This window comes from Lissotriton helveticus, chromosome 12, assembly GCF_964261635.1.
Source record: "Lissotriton helveticus chromosome 12, aLisHel1.1, whole genome shotgun sequence".
NCBI classification, from domain to species: domain Eukaryota; kingdom Metazoa; phylum Chordata; class Amphibia; order Caudata; family Salamandridae; genus Lissotriton; species Lissotriton helveticus.
The window spans coordinates 214,172,557-214,193,804 of record NC_136073.1 but is presented as its reverse complement, the minus strand read 5'-3'; the positions used below and the strand labels follow the sequence as shown (position 1 = coordinate 214,193,804).

Here is a 21,248-nt window from a genome sequence, read left to right as displayed (position 1 = left end):
AGGTGACTTGCTGTAATAACTTATTACACTTGAGTTCTGATGTCACAATACCTGCTGCCAGAGCCATAAGCCAAAGGAAAAAGCATGTCAATTCATGGAGCATGATAAAATCAGCTGTTTTAAAACATGACTTTTCTTTCTTTTGCCCTGTTACATTAGCTGCACTGTGGCAAGCAGAAAGATGATATTTATGATAACATATTTATTTTTTGCACTCCTTAGGTAAATATAGCAAAGTTTGCGTTTTTCTGCAATGGTTCTACACATTTCAAGCTATTGCGCCTTAAAAAAAAAATAAACTGACTTGTATTAAACTAATTCTTATATCTTTTTGTATCAAACGGCTTTGTTGATGTGTTTAATTTTGCAATAGAGATTCTATTAATATTTCGTGTTTGCAAACATGCTCTCATTTCATATGAAAGAAATACACACTAAGGATTTGAGTGGTTTGTGGGAAAGTTGAAGGTGTGAACGTGTATCATGTGGAATAAAGTACCCTCTGCCGTACATGATAAGGAACTATGCCTTTATCTTCTTTCCTTTATATGGTCATGGAACTCCTCTGTGACTTGCAGTATCCTCATAATGTACAGAAAGGGAATACTTTATCCCATATATAATCAGTGTCAAGATGCCCCATGGGGTGCGTGTGTGCTTTACCAATACATGTTGTATTCTGTTGTGTTGTTTTTAGGTTAGGTCTTATGCTACGATTTACATTATTTTAATATCAATAATTTCTGAATAGGTTGAATGGGTGGAATGGGGTATATTTTTTACATTTTTGTTTCATGCTAGTGCAATCAAAACCAGATGTGTAATGTGTGTTCTACTAGCCGCTGGACTTCTCATGAAACAAATTGTAGTTGAACTCTGACACCACATCTACATGTTATTGACTCAATGAGGTCATCCTCCAACAGGCACTTCATAGTCATTTTATTTTCCTGTCCCATTGACACAAATGGGAGGGAGGAGGTCCACAGGCTAATTCATTGACTATCAAACCAGGGACTTAAATTCTACACCTGACCAAATCATTTGATCCTGGACAGTCCTTTATCTTTCTGCGTCTCACTTCTCTTATCTATCAACTTCAAGAGTGTCTAGAAATGTTCTCAACCCCAGTAATTAGTGTCATTAAAAACACTGTATCTGTGCTTTCAATGGTCTGTCTGGTTCGGCACTGTGGTTATTGCTTGTGTGGTGTGTCTGTGTGGGAACCAAAGGGTTCTGTTGCCTTGTATTGTGGAGTTACATGTGACTCATTTTGGTACACACCTGTGATATCCAAGTGTATTGATCATGGACCCTTTGAGGTCAAGGTCGGCAGCATCCTAATGTGAGTTGTTTTACTACAGCTGAAGCCTGCAGCACAACTGAAGATGGGGATGAGCCTCTTCACTGTCCCACCGGGTACGAATGTCACATCATAAACCCTGGCAACCCAGCGGAGGGAATCCCTAACAGAGGCCAATGTATCAAGCAACGCGGAAACTCAGGTTAGTGAACAAGGAAAGAACTTTTTCATGCTGAGCTGAAGTGGAACCCTGCAGAGTAGAGTCAGGCCTCCAGTTACAGATTTTAAGGTCATACCCAAACTTCCACAATTTCATATTTTCAAATGTCCTCCGCATACTTCTGCACTTTCCCATTCTGTACTCATTAGGGAGTATCTGAGCGGGGAGTAATTTATACGTTTGATTCTAGGGCCCCCGGATCCCGACCGTGCACTACTCATTACTAATAGTAATATATTCATTGTTCTAAGAATGTGTTGTGCCAAGTCATCCAATCTTGCACATTGAAGTACACATGATAACTTAGGACCATTGTATATTGATACAATGTTGTAGAAGTGTACAACTTTGTGTTCAGACTTAAGGAACTACTCGGTTTGCAGCTGCCTTTGCTTACATCCTTGTCATCTCTAGGGTCCAAGATACCCATGCCTGCTCTTATCTGGGCTTCCAGATACCAACGGTGTCAGAAAAAAGGCGAATGCTGCAGGTACCGGCTCCTTCAACTCCACCAACTTTTTAATTTGTAGGACCTAAGAGTAATGGAAGAAAATCAGGTGATACTCGTAGTACGCCTCTCACCTTGGTCCTCTTCTGCAGCTCTCTCAAGTCCAAAAAGGAACCATAGGAAAGGCAGATGTGTAGGGCGTTTGCCTCCTACACCTCATCCATCTCATCTTTGCCTACAAAGGAAAGATTATTGATTTTGGCACCACCATCACTTCCCTTCGGAAATTAGGGACTCAGTGGAATCAGAGGACAAGTTGGTTCTTTATGTAAAAACCTTTTTGCCTTCTCCGACCTCCATGAGTTCTCTATAGCCTCAAGAGAACTAATTGAAAGGTGTCATGGATCTTTAGGACTCAAATTGAGAAACTGTTTGTCCTCTTGATATCTCTGTTTTCCACCTCTACAAATAGTCAGGATCAGAGACCTGAGGAATGTTCAAAGCTGCCACTTCAGACACCAAATTCTCTTTGCCTTCTTCGGTTTCTATGATTTGATGGGACAACAACACTGGCCAATGCTGTCAGCACCACTCTCCATGTCTCTAAAAATGAAAGAAGAGTGCAAAACTAAAAGAGCTTTCAGCACCATCTTCCCCAGATGGCATTACTTCCTGCTGGTCTTTCGGACATAAGAGATGGTGAAGATAGGCAGCTGTTATGTCTGCATCACAGAATCACTGCTGAGCAGGCTGGGTGCTCCCTGCTTTCTTGTAAAGAGAGCTCACATGGGGCTGCAAGGAGACACATTGAAAGTGTGGAGGTAGGTTGACAGGAAACACCAGGTAGTTGTGTATGTTTGCATTTTTGAATGGGCGGAGTCATGAGTGAGATGGGTGACAGATGACACTGGGCACTTATGTACTATGGGATTACTTCGTTCTAACATACCACATCAGCCATACCACTACCTGGTGGTGACAGGCAGTGTATGCAATTTACACGGGAAGGTATTCTGCTAGTATCATATTCCATCCAAAGTTAAGAAATGGGCAGTGCATTTGGTCCATAAAGAAACATGTATTATCAGCCTACTGTCACCTGTATGCACATATGTATGTGGTATTTCTATAGTGCGCCTTGGCCAAGAGGCAGTGCATTTGTAAATGTTGCTAATTTGTCGACTGCTAATACACAATGATGTCTTCTTTAAAGAGATGCACCTTCAACTCTTTAATTCTTAAGGAGAGGAGAGGAGAGGTCTTCATTTGTTTTTTTCCCTTTGGAGGTTGGATGGATGTAGGTAGAGATGTCAGGACACCAGCCATGATCATGCTTATCTTATTCGTGGGTATACAGTGGAGGACAGAAGAGTACCAGGATGCACAAGGTGTGACCTCACTCTTCTCACATCGTGTCCTCCAGGCTTGTGAGACATTACAGAAGGTAGATCCTCAAATTAACCATACACAACTGGAAGTAGTCCACATAGTGTTCCAGATGTATCTGATCAATTTTTCTGTTGATTCCCAGTCTCTAGAAAACACAAACAGGGACACAAACATCACTTTGTTGTGACCTCTAACACTGATGTTTCTCAAATTTTGTTCTCTTTTAGATGGACGCAGCTTGAGGCATAAATATTACAAGGAACATTTAGGTAAGAATATTTATACACATTGACAAACATTAACCTATATTTGTTAAATTCTGAGACTGCTCCTTAACTAAATGGTTCAGAGGGTTAGAACACTCTCAAATAGAAAAAACAGATGATGGTGGTTGACTATTAGCAAACAATCACTGGTATGATTAATATAGTTTAAAATAATGTGATCTTTTCAATCTGAACGCATTATTTTATTAAACTCATTAAATGCATCAAAGTCTTTACATGTCCAGCCTAGCACAAGAAGCTGGCCTTGCTTGAATTCTAGGAAGTGTGACATTGGGTTCATGCTGCAGGACTGGCTAGCCCAACACTTGTTGAAGAGGTGTGTGCCTAGGTCCTTAAGAGTCATGTCGCAGGACTGACTAAGCTGGTGCTTTTTTAAGCTGTGTGTGTCTGGGTCCTAGTGGCACTTATGTGCATGCAAATTCTAATCCTGTGAAAATTCCAATTGAAACAAAAAGGCTGAGAACTGTGGGTCGTGAGGGTGGGGTATGTGTGATTCGGTAATTATGCAACTAATTATAAGTTTGTTAAAAGCTGTTATCTGTATGCTTAACTGAGAAATAACCAGAGGTGTAAAAGTTGAACTTTAAATTCTTATTGCTTATGATTTATTTGTTATTGATTCTTTGTTTTATACCACAATATTGAGGTTTTGATATTAACCTTCCAAAATATTGTATCCACGTTTTTTGACTACCGGTACCAACAAATTGTCAAGGTTACTATATATGAATTTTCAAATAGTAAATACGTGCATCCCTATATATATTTACTATCATAAGTTGATCAGTGATACATTTAATAGTATAAATTGGCAGGTGAGTATTAAAATCCCAATATTAGACATTCGTCTATTGAGTGCAATATAGATGTACTCGTCTCGAGGTGCTTTGTACATGTGGGGGTACAAGCACATGATGAGGGTATGTGGATGCACTCCTGTTCCTGGGGCACCTTAGGCAGTCAGGGAAACAATATTGTCCTGGTAAGGGCCAACAATGAGTGATGAAGTTGGGTATTTGAGGAAGAGATATGGAGATATGTTTTAGTGAAGTGCAGAAGGTCTGACTGATTGTGCAGGTCATGATGTCCAACAACTGGTGGCTCCAACCAGTAGCTCGTGAGTTACTGTAGCTCTCCAGCTACCTCTGAGTAGCTCACCTGTGTGCAGCCCAGCTTATCAAAAGAAAAAGATTTGGCTTGGTTGAATTAGTACACATATAACAAAATTGAGATTCTACACACTAACAATATTAATAGGTCTCAATGCGTTTCATTGAACGTAAGTAGATCTCAGTAAAGAGAAGGTTGAAGACCCATGCGTTACTTTTCCAGAATTGTGATGCTTGCATATCAAATAATGTCACCTCAACCAAAAAGTTTGTATTAGAGACCAGGTGGCATCTATGAGAAAAATGAGGCTGGAAGTTCAAAGCTATCTTCAGGGTCCTTATTGTTGATGTTGTTGCAAAAATAGAGGCAGGCTGATCCTTTTATTTTGAGTTTTAGTCTGACGCTATTGTGACCCAGTGGAACTTGCACAGGACGAGTCTGGTCTGAGTCTCTTTTTTTAGTAAGTTGGATCTGATGTTCTGCATTGTCTGGAACCTGCCTAGTTGTTATTTAAAAAACAGAGTGAATATGTAGAGCCTACTTTGGTTTTAAGGAAGGTGGTGCCTACCATAGCCGCTTTGATATTAGCAAATATGAAGACATTTTTTCCTTGTGTTGTCTGATCTGTATGGGAGCCTTGAAGGGTTTACCCTTGAAGTCATGCTCAGAATATTTTCTAGATACACAGCTATGCATGTACCTCTGGGTATTTTGACAGTGTTAACATGACTATAAAGCAGTGGAGTACTGTACGGTAGAAGGGGGTATAAAAAGAGGGCAAGTCAAATTGGTTCACAAATAAAATTTATCTTGGGTAAGTAACCAAAGTGGGCACTCATAGAAGAGGTGTTCCTTGAAAAGGAAACGCTTCTTCATGGAGCAGAGAAAATAATGTATTTGATGGATGAGTCTTGAGTAGGAGTTTGGTTGTTGCCTGTCAAAAGGTTATGCCAGAGGGATCTATAAGCATGTAGTGGGAGCTGAAGAGGATGGCTATGGTTGTATCAATTATCACTTTTCCAGTGCAGTCAGGTGTAGTAGAGCAGGTTCAACTGGTGAAGTTGGGTGCAGTTGCTCGACTTACTATGACATTAACTTTAACTCTATTTTCTAAATAAAAGCCTATTCCACAAATAGATTACAATTATTAGTAAGGTGTCAGGGACTTTCTTACATTTTTCCAACTAAAACTTTGAAATATCTACCCTCCTCTGTCCTAGATTAATATACTTTGTTCCAAAGGAGCCTATTTAATTTACTCATAGGTTAAGGATTAAATATAAAACTGAAATTACTTTTACGGTGCTGATGATGGTGGGAGTACTCTCCGGGACCTGATGTGATTTGATCCTATACTGCTGGACCAGAATAACTGTCCTTCTTAAGGTTTTTGACTCTACACTTTGCAGAATATCGTATGTCGCACAAGGAATGAATAATCTCCACCTTTTAGACCCATACTGTATGGGACCTCATACAGGTTATGCCTGGAATGTGGTGATGATAATATCAAAGAATGGTTCATGTCCTAATGAAGTCGTCGGGGAATTTTTCCCGAGACGAAACACCTGTCGGCTGCTTGGCTACATCTGGTGATGTCAACCAGACCAAGTCATCATTGAGAATTATTGCTTCAAACTTCTGCACTTATGACAAAGAAAATAAAATAAATGATATATCACTTTGGACCTTCAAATGTGGATGTCTACTTGGACTGATTCATTGTTATGCTCGAATTTGATTGCTAAATTGTTTCTTTGCTCGTGGGCAATATTTTGTTTATAGTCTATCCTCTGTGGTCTTTATCACAGAATATTTTTGGGGATGTGGGTGGCCGTTGCCTTCTTGTTCCCTGGAGCATCTCTCTATGTAACCTGATCATATTGTCACGTGATGTTGGTTTGCGCAAGGTGTAACCTAGCCACACTTCACATTTTATTATCATTGGTAAACAGAAATGTCTTAAGTGGCTACCTGAAAGCAGCAAGGATTTCCAGGCTTGCCACAACCGATTACGAGCTGCCTTCCAATCAGACATTTTTGAGTTTTAGCCAGACATTTATGTTTAGACCTTAAGTCCTGAGATGGTTGATACCAAGAAAATTAAAATGTCATGTATGTATCTTTGTCGGTGTCATAGACTGTCTTATGGCAGAGACACACGCTCCTTAAAATAACACACTTTAGTTAATAGCAATCAGGGAAGCTTTTGCACGTGGCTATAGAGGGAAGCACTCCTACTTAACCCCAGATTCATCCTTGCAGTTGCATTTTGAAGCAATTGCAATATTTGCACAAGATGTCTAGGCCAATCAACCAGCAAAGCAGTATAATAGGCCATTCTAGACAGAATGAGCACTTGCATCATATCTTTCCAACAGTATAGAGGTAGGTAAGGCAGTATTATCCTAATAATGCATAGGAGATGGAAACCAGTGGTGCAGATAGATTTGACGTGTTCTATGAAATATAGATTTGCGCCAATCATTACTCGCCGATTTCGAGCATTGGGCAAAGAGATGCCGAGCCCTTAAAGTTTCAGACCACCACCCGTTGGTGCATGCAGAAGCTGACCCAAACACAATAATTTCTGTTTTATTACAGTTTAGGAATAAATATTTTAAGTTTTCTTACTTTCCTGAAACTTCATGGAGACAATTTCCAAGGTTGTGAGCAGTCCCAGTTGTGTCCTCATCTAGTCTAACAATCATCTGGATGTCATCTGCATAAGTATGGAATCAATTGCCGAGTGATTGGGTGAGTGAGTAATGAGGAGTCACGTAAAGATTAAATAGAGTAAGAGCTATTTGCTTTGCCAGTCAACGTCTGTCAGTCATGTTGTGTAATAGCGTCATAGCGCTTCTTTGACTAACTTTCAGCCATGTTGACCAGCAGTCATGTAGCTATACAACATGACTAAAAGACATTATTAGAGCCAATTGCCCTCGGATTGCACTATTAAAATCACTTTTAGACTCACTGCAAAGCATCTGCGCTGCTGTACAGCATGGCTAACAAACATTGCCAAAGCCAATAGTACTCATAAGTGAGACCTATTGGCTTTGCCAATGTTTGTTGAGGACTGGAGCTTATTTTTCATCATCGGACAAGAATAGGTCACGTTACAACGCATGCGATACATCGCATGCCATCACAGCGCGGTTGTTATAATGATTGCGTTGTTACATTGCATTCCATTACAACGCAAGTCGTTAGAATGACTTGCTGTAGGGGACGCTGGATGTTCAATAGTATAATTTACTATTCAAACTCCAGTCTGTGCATAAGTAGGGAAGATGTTGGATTTATAAACCAATACCTTCTGCCCCCTACAGCAAGTTGTTGTAACATCTTGCATTGTAGTGGTTTGCGATGTAACAACGCAGTCATTGTAACAACCGCGTTGTAATGGCTTGTGATTTATTGCACACGATGTAATCAATGTTTCCCCCGGACACCAGAGCAGGAGAGAAAAAGTTGGAAGAAGAAAAAAGGAGAAAGAGAAACACAGAAAAACAGTGACAAATGGAGGAAGCAGAGATGGGAAAAGAACCTAGATAGTAAGATAAAGAGGTAGGAAATGTGGAGATGGAAGAGGCATAAATGAGATTAAGAGTAGGCATTCTTGGTATGTGGTGCCCCAGAATTCTGCAGCCTGAGCAATGGCCTTCTGAGAAAAAAAAAAATTGGCCCCTCAAATTATTATTTTATTTATTTATGTATGTGTTTAAGAACTTATTTATTTATCCACAGGTTAAGCATTATCTTTAACACTGTACTCTGATACATTTTTGCTTCATGCTCATCGTCCTTCTTGCCCTTTCCTTTCTCTAGAAAAGCAACATTCCTTCCATTTGGTTCAAAGACAATGTTATCACATACTGCCATTTGCTCGGGATTTAACAAGCAGTACAGCCTGTTTGTTCCCAGCAGCTTATTAATGATTGTTATCTCTGTAAACTGGGCTCTGAAACTGAAGCCGGATTCCTGGCAAATCGTAGAGGTTAAGAGGGGGTATGGCTTCGAGCCACAAGTTGTCTAATCTCCTTGTTCCAGTGGGAGATCCGACGTCAGTGTCTATCTGGTCGGTGGGGGAGCTGACGGGATCGGAGACGGTGGCTTAGGGTCTGTGTGGGAGCCCTAGTCAAGTAAATCTAGAGAAGAAGGCCTGAGCCACACCAAAGAGACCATTTCCAAACTGAGAGCAATGTGGTCACCTGCCAAAGCATGGCAGCATGAAGTGGATGGGCCAGGCAGCCGCATTGTCGGAGAAGTGGAGGGCTGCTGTGAGGCCTGTTGCATGAACTGTAATGGAACTGAGCCCCCTCGCTCCCGGTCAAGATGATCACGATGGCATGAGGCTAGGGAGACAGCAGTGCTATTGTCTTGTGCTACACCGGAACCTATGGACATAAAACTGGGCAAGATTCTCGCTGCCATTTCGGACACCAGAACCAACCTGGGTGGGAGAGTGGATTCAGATGCACTGGAGGTGGGCCTCCTTGGAGATTACCTGCGAAAGCTGTCTGCCAGAGTCTTCCAAGCCTAGTTGTCCATACAATCTCTCGAACCGTCTGCCAAGGAACTCACTGGTGAAGGAACTTACTGTCATGTTTTGATTCCTGGGGAGCCAAATTGAGGATGCAGAGAGGAGTTTGAGGCACAATAACCTCCACATATTTGACTTCCTAGAGGGAGAGGAGGGGACGGACCCTACTACGTTTTTCAAAATGTGGCTATTCACCACTATGGCCCCAGAAGGGTTATCCCCGTACTGAGCCAAAGAGCGTGCTCAACGGGTGCCTGCACAGTCTCTGCCAGCAGCCCCCCAAGACTGGCGGTGGCACGGCTCCTTAACTTCAGAGACAGGAACACGATACTTCGGGCTACTAGACGCTCTGGTCTGCTTGTCTTTGAGAATGCAAGGACCCTCCTGTTCCCGAACTGCAAACTGTTGGTCCAGTGACAGGAAGCTTATGTTCCTGAAATGAAGAAAAAATTGCCGGATGCCGGCATCACATTTTCACTGCTTTTTACAGCCTAACTCAAAGTGAGAGCGCACCAACATGCTTCATCGCAGGGCCAGTGGATGCCTGGGATTGGATGGCGCAGTGGCGTTGAGAGCCAACGGAAGCGGAACCTGCTGATGATGCTGGGCCCCCCACTGCGGAGTGGAGTTGTGTGGCTCACTGGTTAGAGGCGGCAGACCCGGAAGCAGAGAACGGCCCGGGACCAGGGTTCAATTCCCGACGCGGCAGGGTCGTGAACCAGGGTCAGCGGACTCGATAATTCTCGCCTCGGTGCCTACTCTAACCAGGGATCACACTCTGCAACTCTGGCCATTAGCTTGACTCATCTCTACAACGGCCCCCCACATTCGCCGGGGATGCCTGGTTTCCCCTTTGAGATACCCAGTAGGGACCATCTCACAGGGATAGCCAGGACGGGTTCCCCAGCGGTCTACAGCGCCACGATGCCTCAGGGCAGCAGTGCGATTTACAAGACACATACACACACTGCCACTCTGAAATAAATTCAAAAACGCAAACTGCGGAGGCATCCGAAGCCAATTACCAGCGCTCCAAATCCAATGCAGTTGCAATAGGACCATTAGCATGCACTGATTACTTTGGCAGGAGTATGTACCAGGGATGATTCTCCTGTCACTAATGATTCTGGGGAGGCTTTATCAGGGGGGAAGTCGGACTCAACCTGATCTAGTATGGCCTCGTTCCTCCGCCCAAGGTAACACCACAGACAGAAGATGACATTGACCATGGCTGAGGGCTGTACTTTCTCAGACCCACCCCTTATCCCCAGATTGCTAATTTGTGAGGGGCCTCCCCCCCTTATTTTGACTGCCCATGAGCTACAAGGGCACTGCTAACCTATGGCTGCCGGTCACCCAATGGCCGCCTAGATGTTACTGATCTTCTTCCATGATCCTCCCTTTTGGATCTTACCCCTCCCGCCGACCCCCACTCCATTGTTTGTGTGAGGTGTTCTGGTACTCTCATGAAGTATGTGGAGTCATGTTTGCAGGATTTAAGGTTCACTGTTAGGGCAGCCGGATATTACTCTGCCGCCCTGGGGGAGGGAGTTGGCTTTTTGTTTTTCTCATTGTTATTGAGCCTTGCAGCATGTGTCTGTGGAAACTCGGTGGGTGAGGGCTAGCAGTTGTGACCCATCTGCAATTGGGGACCCCTGCCTTGCTGTTGCTCCCCTCTAACATTACACTATTAGTGATTATAAAATGACTAGATTGACATTCTTGACCTGGAATGTCCGAGGTATGGGCACTGCAAGACAACAGAACTTTACTTGCCAATAAGTTAAAAAGATGGGGACCAATATTGTTTTCTTACAAGAAACACATATGGCAAACTGGGATGAACTCAGGCTTCTGAGATGATGTAGGGGAAGATGCTTCAGTACAGTATATTTGGGATATACAAAGGGAGATGCTTATATGGATGTGACCTTGGTCTCCTTTACGGGTATGTTGATGTTGGTAGACCCAGAGTATGTATTTGTGGAGGGCCGACTGTAGGGTACAGCTATACTACTGGTGAGTGTGTATGTGTCAAACACTGTGCAGGCGCAATTCCTGGCACATGTGTTGTCCATACTGATTAGATGGGCTCTTTTACCCTGGATTTTGGGAGTGGATTTCAATTGTGTATAATATCCTGAGTTGGATAGATCACACCCACCACTCCCTTGCTCGGCTGCTCTGTGCACAGCATCCAGTTCGTCACAGTGGGCCATGCATTGGTCACTGATTGAGAGCTGGAGGGCGATATACCTGGACGCCAGAGAATATTCTTACTACTCCGCCCCTCCATGCCCCCAGTCCAACTGGATAGGTTCCTCTGCCACTCCCCATACAGCTAAAGGTAATGGCAGCAGAATACTTAGTGACGAGCCTTTCCAGTCATTGTCCTCTTTACTGGGCACTGCGTGGGGAGAGCCTACGCCTACCCCTCCAGTACCCACCTGGCACTTGCAACCTGCAGCACTGGAGGACACTGTTCTCCAGGAAGCAACACGGTAAATGCTAGTCAACTATAGAACGGAAAATAGCGTGACAACCACCACAAGATTAGTAGAATGGGATGCTATTTATATTGTTGTAAGGGGCCAATGAATGCATGCGATCATTGGGGCACGGGGAGAGATCAGTTGTGAAGTAGCCCGGGTGGTGGCCTCATTGGGTGAACTTGAGAGGGTTGTACTGAGCGGGGACGCGGCTCTGGAGACCTTGACTGGAGAATGGGACCATCTTGCCCACCTTTTAGAATCCTTATGGTGTGTAAACTACAGGGTGTACCAAGCAAGGCACCACAAGGAGGGAGACAGACTGGGTTGCCTGTTGGCATTGTTCTTGTAGAGCGCTACTGGATGATGAAGCATGACACCAATAGGGTGTGTGAGGGTTAAACAACAAAAGGAAATGTTTCCTTTCCGCAACAGCGGTATATACCATCAACAGGAGTTTTAGAGACTTTAGGAGCCATTCTGGGTTTGGATACAATTGTGTGAAAAAAGTTTATACTTGGTAGGAGGTATCCATACGTCTACCTTTCTTACCCCAGACGGATTCAAGAACCACTATCTGTCTGTCCTTAAAATTGGCCGTGCTCACCCAGAGAGCAATATATGCAGATTTTTGTGCACATTACTGGGCCCTGTTTAACCTGGGGCCAGTGCAGTGGCAATTCAATATTTTTGTGATATCTTGCCTGCCGTTACATTGTCATCGATCCCACTGGAGGGAAGAGAGACCCGCGGTGCAATTAAAGACTCTCCTATCTCAAAAATTCAGGGTTGGACAGCCTAGTGGTCGAATTTTACAAAACATATGAAGCCCTATTGGCTCCCAAGTTAGCCTAAGTTTATACTGCTAGCCTTGAAGAGAGGTGTTTATCCCCATCTATGTGAGAAGCACTACTTGTTTCTCTCCTGAAGCCAGGAAGGGACTCGTTGGAGGTTTCTTCCTACAAACCTCTATCTCTGATAGTTGTGACTATAAGATACTTAGAAAGCTATTTGCTATGTGGTTAATGGAATATATGCCATAACTGGTCCATCTTGATCAACATAGATTCCTACCCGGTGGATCCACTACCCTTAATATTTGCAGATTGCACAGATTGCCACCCAAAGCTGTTGGCAGTGCCCTTATGTGGCGTGCCTAGTGTTATACTTAGAGAAGGCTTCTGAGACCCTGGACTGGGAATAAATGTGTGTGGTTCTGCAAAAAATGGACATTAATGACAGGTTATCATGGATGATCAAATTACTCTAAACGGCCCCCGTAGTGAGAGCCCGGATTGATCTGCATATTTTTGAGCCTATCTCGATGAGCAGGGCCACACAGCAGGGCTGCCCCTCTCCTAACTGCTTTTTGTGTGACTGGGCCATACCAATTGGTGGCATCCTGCGTGCTGAATCACTGTATGATTATGACGTACGTGTGCACATTAGGGATATCTGTAGCGGCATTGGTGCTATCACATATATATTGTTTGAATTTAACGCTTCATCACGTTTTGGGGGGAACTGTCAAAGACCTTTTTATTTCCATTCCATCCAGATTGTCCTCAGTGGTCCATAGCGACTGGAAAGCAAATTGGTTGGTGGGAGCCCACAGATTTCGCCACTTGGGTATAAATATGTATCACTCACCTCAGGACATATTGGAGGGTAATCTTGGGAGAGCAGTCTCCTCCCTGTGACCCCAGGTATCCTTTTAGTGCTTTCATCGGCTGACGGTGGAAGGCCGTCGCACTCTCAAAAATGGTTATGCTGCCGAGGCTCCTATACTATTTTACTAATTTGCCAATCCTTGTCCCCCGTGGCACCTTTAAGATACTGAATTAAATTTTGGGTGGGCTAGAGTGAAATGAGAGGAGGTGTACAGTGGTGCTGGCCAAGTTACAACTGCTGATGGAGCATGGAGGATTGGGAGCTCTGGTGTTTAAGCACTACTACCTGATGGAACAACTCCAGTGGCCAACGTATTGGCTAGCTGGTCACCATCTTGCAGAGGTATGCTTTGGGACAGGGTAGAGGGCATTGAGACAGGTGCAGGAACTGTTTCTTCGTGATGAGTGTTACTCGCGGCTTCGAAAGCGCTCCTTCAAGTGGCATATGAGTGTTGCACCTGAGATGCCGCACTACGCCCTGGAGATACCTCTTGGCTCCATCCATACATTTTGATCGGGCCTCGGCAGAGAGGAATTGCCAATCTGTGGAGGTGGTAGGGGTGGATACGCTGAACGCTTTGTTTCAATATGGAACCCTGATCCCCTTTAATCTCCTGACTGAACAAACCGGTTTCACAGTGGGGCAACTCCTGGTGCACGCACGCACATCTTGTGTTGACTATGGAGCTCACGCGGGGCACTAATGATATGGGACCCGTGACTCACCCCCTCACGCAGGTCCTTTAAACCATGGGCAACGGTAGGAGACTGGTTGCATGGCTGACTAAAGCCATCCCTTATGCCACTCAAGTCCTGTAGGGCACATTGCAAGAGGCCTGGGGGGGGGATATTGGACATGTGTTAACCCAATAGGAATGTGACTGGGTCCTACTGTACCCTAGGAAGGTTTCACGGAAAGCTTGCTTCCAATATATACCATTTAATGTACTATATAGGGCGTATTCACCACCAGCTAAAATTCGTAGAATATACCCTCGTTTCCAGGCCCCGGTGACAGATATGGAACATATGTTTTGGAACTGTTCATCAGCTAGAACACTGTGGGTGGAGGTGTACACCACACTGTCACACGTTATGGGCTAAGGGGACTTGGACAGTATCACAAATCGCTGGACATCATCTCTTACGCCGACGACACCCAGCTGATCCTCTCCCTCACCAGAGACCCCGACTCCGCCAGAACCTGCCTACACGAAGGGATGAAAGACGTCGCCGAGTGGATGAAGGACAGCCGCCTGAAACTGAACTCGGACAAGACGGAAGTCCTCATCCTGGGATCTTCACCCTCCGCCTGGGACGACTCCTGGTGGCCCCCAGCCCTGGGCACCGCACCCAAGCCAACCGACCACGCACGCAACCTGGGCTTCATCCTGGACCCCTCCCTCTCGATGACCAGACAAGTCAACGCCGTCTCCTCATCGTGCTTCAACACCCTGCGTATGCTTCGCAAGATCTTCCGCTGGAACCCGACCGAGACCAGGTAGACTGTCACCCAGGCACTCGTCACCAGCCGACTGGACTACGGAAACGCCCTCTACGCCGGAACCACAGCCAAGCTACAGAAAAGACTCCAGCGCATCCAGAACCCCTCGGCCCGACTCATCCTGGATGTCCCCCGACGCAGCCACATCTCCAGCCACCTGAGGAACCTGCACTGGCTCCCCGTCGACAAGAGGATCACGTTCCGGCTCCTCACCCACGCACACAAGTCTCTCCACGACCTGGGCCCCAAGTACCTCAACGACCGCCTGACCTTCTACACGCCCACCCGCCAGCTACAGTCCACCAGCCTCGCCCTCGCAGCCGTACCACGCATCCGAAGAGCCACCGCCGGAGGAAGATCCTTCTCTTACCTTGCTGCCAAGACTTGGAACTCCCTCCCCATCCACCTTCGGCTGACCCAGGACCATCTCGCCTTCAGGAAACAACTCAAGACCTGGCTGTTCGAGCAGTAGCATACCCCTCCCCCCAAGCGCCTTGAGACCCTCCCGGGTGAGTAGCGCGCTATACAAATGGCATGATTGATTGATTGATTGATTGGATGAGTCTTTCCAGGTATCGTAGAATGGGGCGAGCCTCTACTCTGGTCATTAATATTGCACTTTAACTAGCTAAGCAGACCATCGCTATCCACTAGAAGGTCTCAGCACTCCCTGGTGTGGAGTACTGGTGGAGGGTGACTACAATGGAGGATAGCAGAGTAACCTTCCTTGCGCTGGGAGGAAGTGTGGAGCCAATGACAGCTTCCCATTGCAGCAGAGTGAGATACATTGCTCACTGCACCCTGAGACCCTCCTGAGCAGGGCACAAGTCCTAAAAAAAGAAGTGGGGGGACGCTGACGTCACCACAGGAATTGGCATCATGAAAGGAGCCTTGCACCATCAGATTCATTGCCTCCCCTCGCTCACCCCTTAGATGCGATTGCATCAGAGAAGCCAGCGCGTGAGCAGCGTTCTGAATGTGCTCCGATCTCGCCCCAGAGAGGCCAAAGAGTGAATTTGTGGCTCCATTTGCTCCAGTAATCGAGCTCCCGGTAAAATAAGTGGGGGGACGTCGTCCACCCACGTGGTACCCCGACTCGAGCCCTGCTCCTGAGGATGATGACAGGTCAGCCTGATTGTAAATGATGTGCAACTCTTTGTACTGCATTTCTCCAAAATGGCGCTTCCCCCTTTGTATGGCATGCTCCTTCGCCCCCCCCTTCTTCCCTCCCCCCCCCATCCCACCATGGGATGGTACGAAACAGGACTGTATGCCTCAACCCTGTTCATATTCTCTGTAGGTGTTAAGGCTCAGGCTCAGCTCCTGCAGTAGTATTAGTTTTATCTTCCTATGCCATCATGAGATCCAACTGCAATGTATATGGTTGAGACTTGCAATAAATAATATGCTTCGCCGATGTATCCTAATTGCCTGTACGGCTGATGTTACTGTATGCTAAAAAAAATATAATAAAGATGTTTTTTAAAAGAAAATAATCTTAGAGGTAGAAAAAAGAAATGGGAAGCTTAATTTCACCAAGTCTCGAGATGCTTCTAAGATGATTCCTTGACACAGATTGTTTTAGAGTTTTCTGATCTATTGGCTAGGAGTTGCTTTGCACACATTACGGGAGACCACATCAGACGGAGTTCCGCCAGAACAGCTTGCAGCAGCTTGTGTCAATAATGAAATGCAGAAAGCAGCGCGTGCATAATTCTTGAAGCCTCTGTGTGTTTTGCACTTTAAAGTTAGTTGGAGCGGTACACTTATAGGCAAACGATCGTCGACTTTTGTTTAATTTTTTTGCAACGCTATTACCTGCGTAAACATTGAATCTTAAGGCACCTTTACCTTGCTGCTCCTACTATGCATACAAAAAATGTTTGTAAAAGTGCCAAGATGAGGGAGTGAGGTTAAAAACTGACAGATTTCTCTTGATGGGGGAGGAGCCTGTGTAGAGAGGGCATGGAGATGAAAGTCCATCTATAGTTTCAGTTATCAGGTCAAGTTTGCGCTATATATAAAAAAAACTGCAATGTTCACAGATGCAACACAAACAAGGGCAGGTGGGAGGAGTTAATGAAACAGGGAGTGGGCGATTGGGAGTTTAGAAGTAATGGACTGGGGTAGAGGGGAAAACCACAAACAATTATATGGAGTGCTGAAACACAAAAAAAGTAGTTCTAAAAACGGGCACAGTGGAAGGACACAAGTTCTTGGTCCATGCTCTAGGGGAGGGCCAAATACAAGAAGAGAACATGACACAGGCATGCTTTGAGAAATCGGAACAAAGGAAATGGGAGCGACGCTGAAGCAAACCAATGGTAAGCTATGGGCGAACTGTAAGCCCACTGTGTGTAAACAACATGTCTCATTGTCAGAAGAATTTACCAAAACATTTTCATGATGATTGGAATCGATTGGAGATATTCAACAGTCTAAAGTTCCATAGTACACAATTTTGTATCTTTTCTGTATAAGAACGAAGAAGCATAATTTTATTTTAGGCATCACATAGAGTCACTGAGCTGCCCTCATTAGAAAATATTTTAGAAAGTCCAGGTGACGCAGCTGACCCCTCAGGAGCACATTTTGAAGGTTTCTCTTGTTGAGGTTTTTGTCCCACTGATCTTAGCTTTTGGGGCAGAATATTCTTAATTGATGTATTACAACGTGAGTTTTCCTTTTAATATTTTATGCTGCCATTGGGATGAGTTGCATTATCTATGAATTTGTACTAAGGGGGCGTGGCTAGCAGCCAACGGAGATGGTCGCTGCCTAAAGCGGCTCCCGACCTCCGCCCGCTAATCCTGCACATTATCCACTGTGAACGTGGGCTTTCCCCCAGACACCTGGGGGGGAACCCCGACTGCGGACCCCAGTGCCTGCTTTGGGGCTGACGGCGCCCGTTTGGCCGCTGCGAAACGGCTCGAGGCCGGCGGGGAGCGGAGCGTCCAGCGCTGCACAAAATGGCGACCGCACAGAGGCCTTAGCTACACGACCGGAGCTGTCGGCAGACGGAGGACTGAGAGGCATATTTCGGGGGAGCCTGCCCCTGCCCGGTGCGGCTCGATCCAGCGGAGGCGCATCCCGGCTCGAGACGCAAGGTCCCGGCTCCCTGCTCCGGGGGAGTCTCGCTGCACCCCACACCTGACCGGCAGACCTACGGGACTCCCCGGCTTCTGGGCCCTGGCGGAACCTGGCCCTGTGCGACGGTCGCTGCCCCGAATCTCCGTCGGGACCTCGGCGAGCGACGCCCTGCCGCGACGGAAGCTCCACCTGCGGGCGGCGTGGAAGAGTGAGCTGGGCGGAGACTCGTCTGCCAAGTGAGGCCCTGACCCAACTAGATATCCCTCCACCGGGGCGCCCAACTACGCGACACCCCGGCTTGGGGCATGCGGCGGACTCGGGCCCTCCCGACCACCGGGGATCTGTGGAGCCCCGACACCGCCTCCTGATGTGATCGAAGAACCACCTTTGAAACCCTGGGCTTGATCTGGGACCTCGCATCGGGCCCCGGCCCATCGCCCCATTAACTTTGCACACTACTGGCTTTTGCGGATCCCGGGGGCGCTCCGTGGTGGCGGCGGACCACCCTCCCCTCCCGGGCGACTTGGGAACCACCGGGAGCTGCGGTGGGGCGGAGCCTTGGGGCAGGCTTGGCGCTTGGGGCCGTGGGGCGCGGCGGAGCTCACTCGCTGCCTGGCCGTCCCCGCTGCTCGAGCTCTGCGGGCCGAGACTGCCACGTGGGCCCCCCCTGACACGGGCGCTGGCTGTATCCTTGCAAACCCAGAGGTGCCTATTGGAAGTGGTGGATCCTTGAGGGCAGTGGAATCGCGAAATGCCCGGTGCTTCTTCGCCCACAACACCCCGTCGCTGGCTCTGGACCCTGGGTGCCTACCTGACCTGCGCTGGCAGGGGAAACTGAGCCAGACCACGAGCGAGTGAACGGAGATCGCCCGCTCCGGCGTGAGGGACCTGTGCTGGGAGCCAACACCACGCCGGCCTGACCGGACCCCTGAGGGGAACAGACACGTGAGGGGACTGTGAGACCCGAGGTGACCCGCGATCGGGCTCGGACTGGGGCCTGCTTGACCGTTGCCCTCCTGATTGCCCGTGTCGCGGACCGCCTCGGTACGACCAACCACCCAACCACAAGATGGGGAAACCAAGGGGAGCGAAGGTAGACGGTCACCCACCCACGGAAACGCCTGAAGAGGTTCCGCAGACCTCGACTGAACTGCAACAGATGCAGAACTGTATTCTGGAGGCTATCGCGGCCACGAAAGACGCTCTACATCAAGATATTGTGCAGGTGTCGATGGGACTGGGACTCCTCCGAGCAGACCACGGAAAGCTGGCGGACAGGGTCAAATCGGCGGAAGAAACTCTGAAGGACATCGTGCCAGCACACAAGACTATGGAGGGGCGACTCACAGAGGCTCTGGAACGCATACAAACCCTAGAGAGGCGGGCGGAGGATGCCGAAAATCGCAGTCAGAGGAACAATGTACGCCTAGTGGGCCTTCTGGAGAAAAAAGAGGGTTCAGACATGGTAGGTTACCTGACCGAATGGCTGAAGACGGCTGTCGCCCCGGAAGGCCTATCACCCTTTTTCACGCTGGAGAGGGCGCACCGGGTACCGGCCAGGCCCCCAAAACCGGGCCTACCGCCTCGCCCAGTGGTCGTCAATTTACTACACTATAAAGACAGGGACTGGCTTCTACAAAGAGCCCGGGAAGCGGGCCCCTTCCAAGTGGACAATAGTAGAATCACGCTATTCCCAGACTACACATTCGAGACTCAAAAGCTAAGGGCCTCTTTCCTCTCCATCAACAAAGAACTGCGAACTGAAGGCATACAGTATTCGCTCCTTTTCCCAGCTAGACTCCGAGTGGTAGTGGACGAGAAATCGCTGTTCTTCCCCACGGCGGCGGAGGCATGGGCCTGGTGGGACACTTACAAGGCGGGCACAGACGGGGCCCGGTTTCGAGCGGAGGAGGAACGGCAGAAGCAACTAGTGGAGAAGTCGCGGAGACACCGTGGGCGCAGCCAGAGATCCAGAAGACCTACGGAGTCTCAAACGGAAGACGAGAGAAGGGCGGCGTTGCAGGCGGTAATGGACGTCTCGGGCTCGGCGCTCGCCCAATCGGGGAGAGCTTTGGGCTCGGAAGAACAGGGAACGGGCTCAGAGACAGAACAATCGGAGTTTGGCAACATGAAGGGCCCGACGATCACGCCACAAACACCGGAGAACATAATTGAGGGCTGAGGGACAGCAATGGCGCTCTTACTGGAATAGAAGTTGCTGGGACTACCGCCCTGGACACCTGAGCAGGCAGTTGTAAGACTAGATCACTGTGAGTTCTACTGCGTATTGTGTGGCGGGGGGAGTGGGAACTAAAGTGCTTGAGACTAGTACACGCTCCTTAGGGCCCTTAAGGCCTCCGTAGTGCAGACTGCGGTATAGAAGACCTTGTGAGCACGTTTGCTCGTACACAGTTTGGATAGGAGCTGCTCTTTCGGGGTAAGGTCCTGTTCTGGGGGGGGGAGGCCTGGAGAAGTTGGGGTGACTCAAGGCATGGGGAAGGGGAGGGGGGAAGGGGAAGTTCAGTGGGGGGGCGGGAACAGTGTCACGCCTGATGCCAGGAGGCAAAACACGCTTGATTTGAATCGAACACTGTGGGACAATGGCTAATGCGGGATCGTTAAAATGTGTGTCTTGGAATGTGAGGGGGCTGCATACTATGGCAAGGAGGCACAAGATTCATGCTTATCTGATTCGGAGAGGGGTACACATAGCGTTTTTGCAAGAAACCCACCTGACGAAGACAGAAGGAATCGCGCTGCAGCGTAGGTGGAGAGGGCACTTGTTCAACACCACGTATTCTGCCTTTGCTAGAGGGGTATTGATATGAATACGGGCGGGTACTCCTTTTCAAGTAACCAGACATATAGTTGACCCTGAAGGGAGGTTTGTGGTAGTCGAGGGCAAGCTTAGAGGCCGACACGTTGTGCTCAGCAGTATCTATACACCCAATGTAGACCAGGCTAACTACTTTACAAAGTTATCCGGGGAACTGGCCAGTTATCTCACAGGTCCTGTTTTAATGGGAGGGGACTTCAATTCTGTAGCAGACACGGTGCTAGATAGATCACATCCACCACTGCATTCATCCCCAGTACATAGGCTAGCGAGATGCAGATCGGACTGGCAGGGAAAATGGGGACTCACAGACGCTTGGCGCACACAACACCTGACAGAACGAGACTATTCCT

At 47.4% G+C, this 21,248-nt stretch overlaps 1 protein-coding gene across 1 annotated transcript in view; it reads left to right on the top strand.

Annotated features, from left to right (window-relative positions):
- WFDC1 (WAP four-disulfide core domain 1) overlaps positions 1 to 21,248 on the top strand; it is a 293,650-nt gene that overhangs the window by 211,377 nt on the left and 61,025 nt on the right. Inside the window, exons 4-5 of the mRNA XM_078669220.1 lie at positions 1,365 to 1,505; positions 3,588 to 3,629. Of these exons, the coding sequence (XP_078525346.1) occupies positions 1,365 to 1,505; positions 3,588 to 3,629 (183 nt within the window). The remainder of the gene's footprint in view (positions 1 to 1,364; positions 1,506 to 3,587; positions 3,630 to 21,248) is intronic.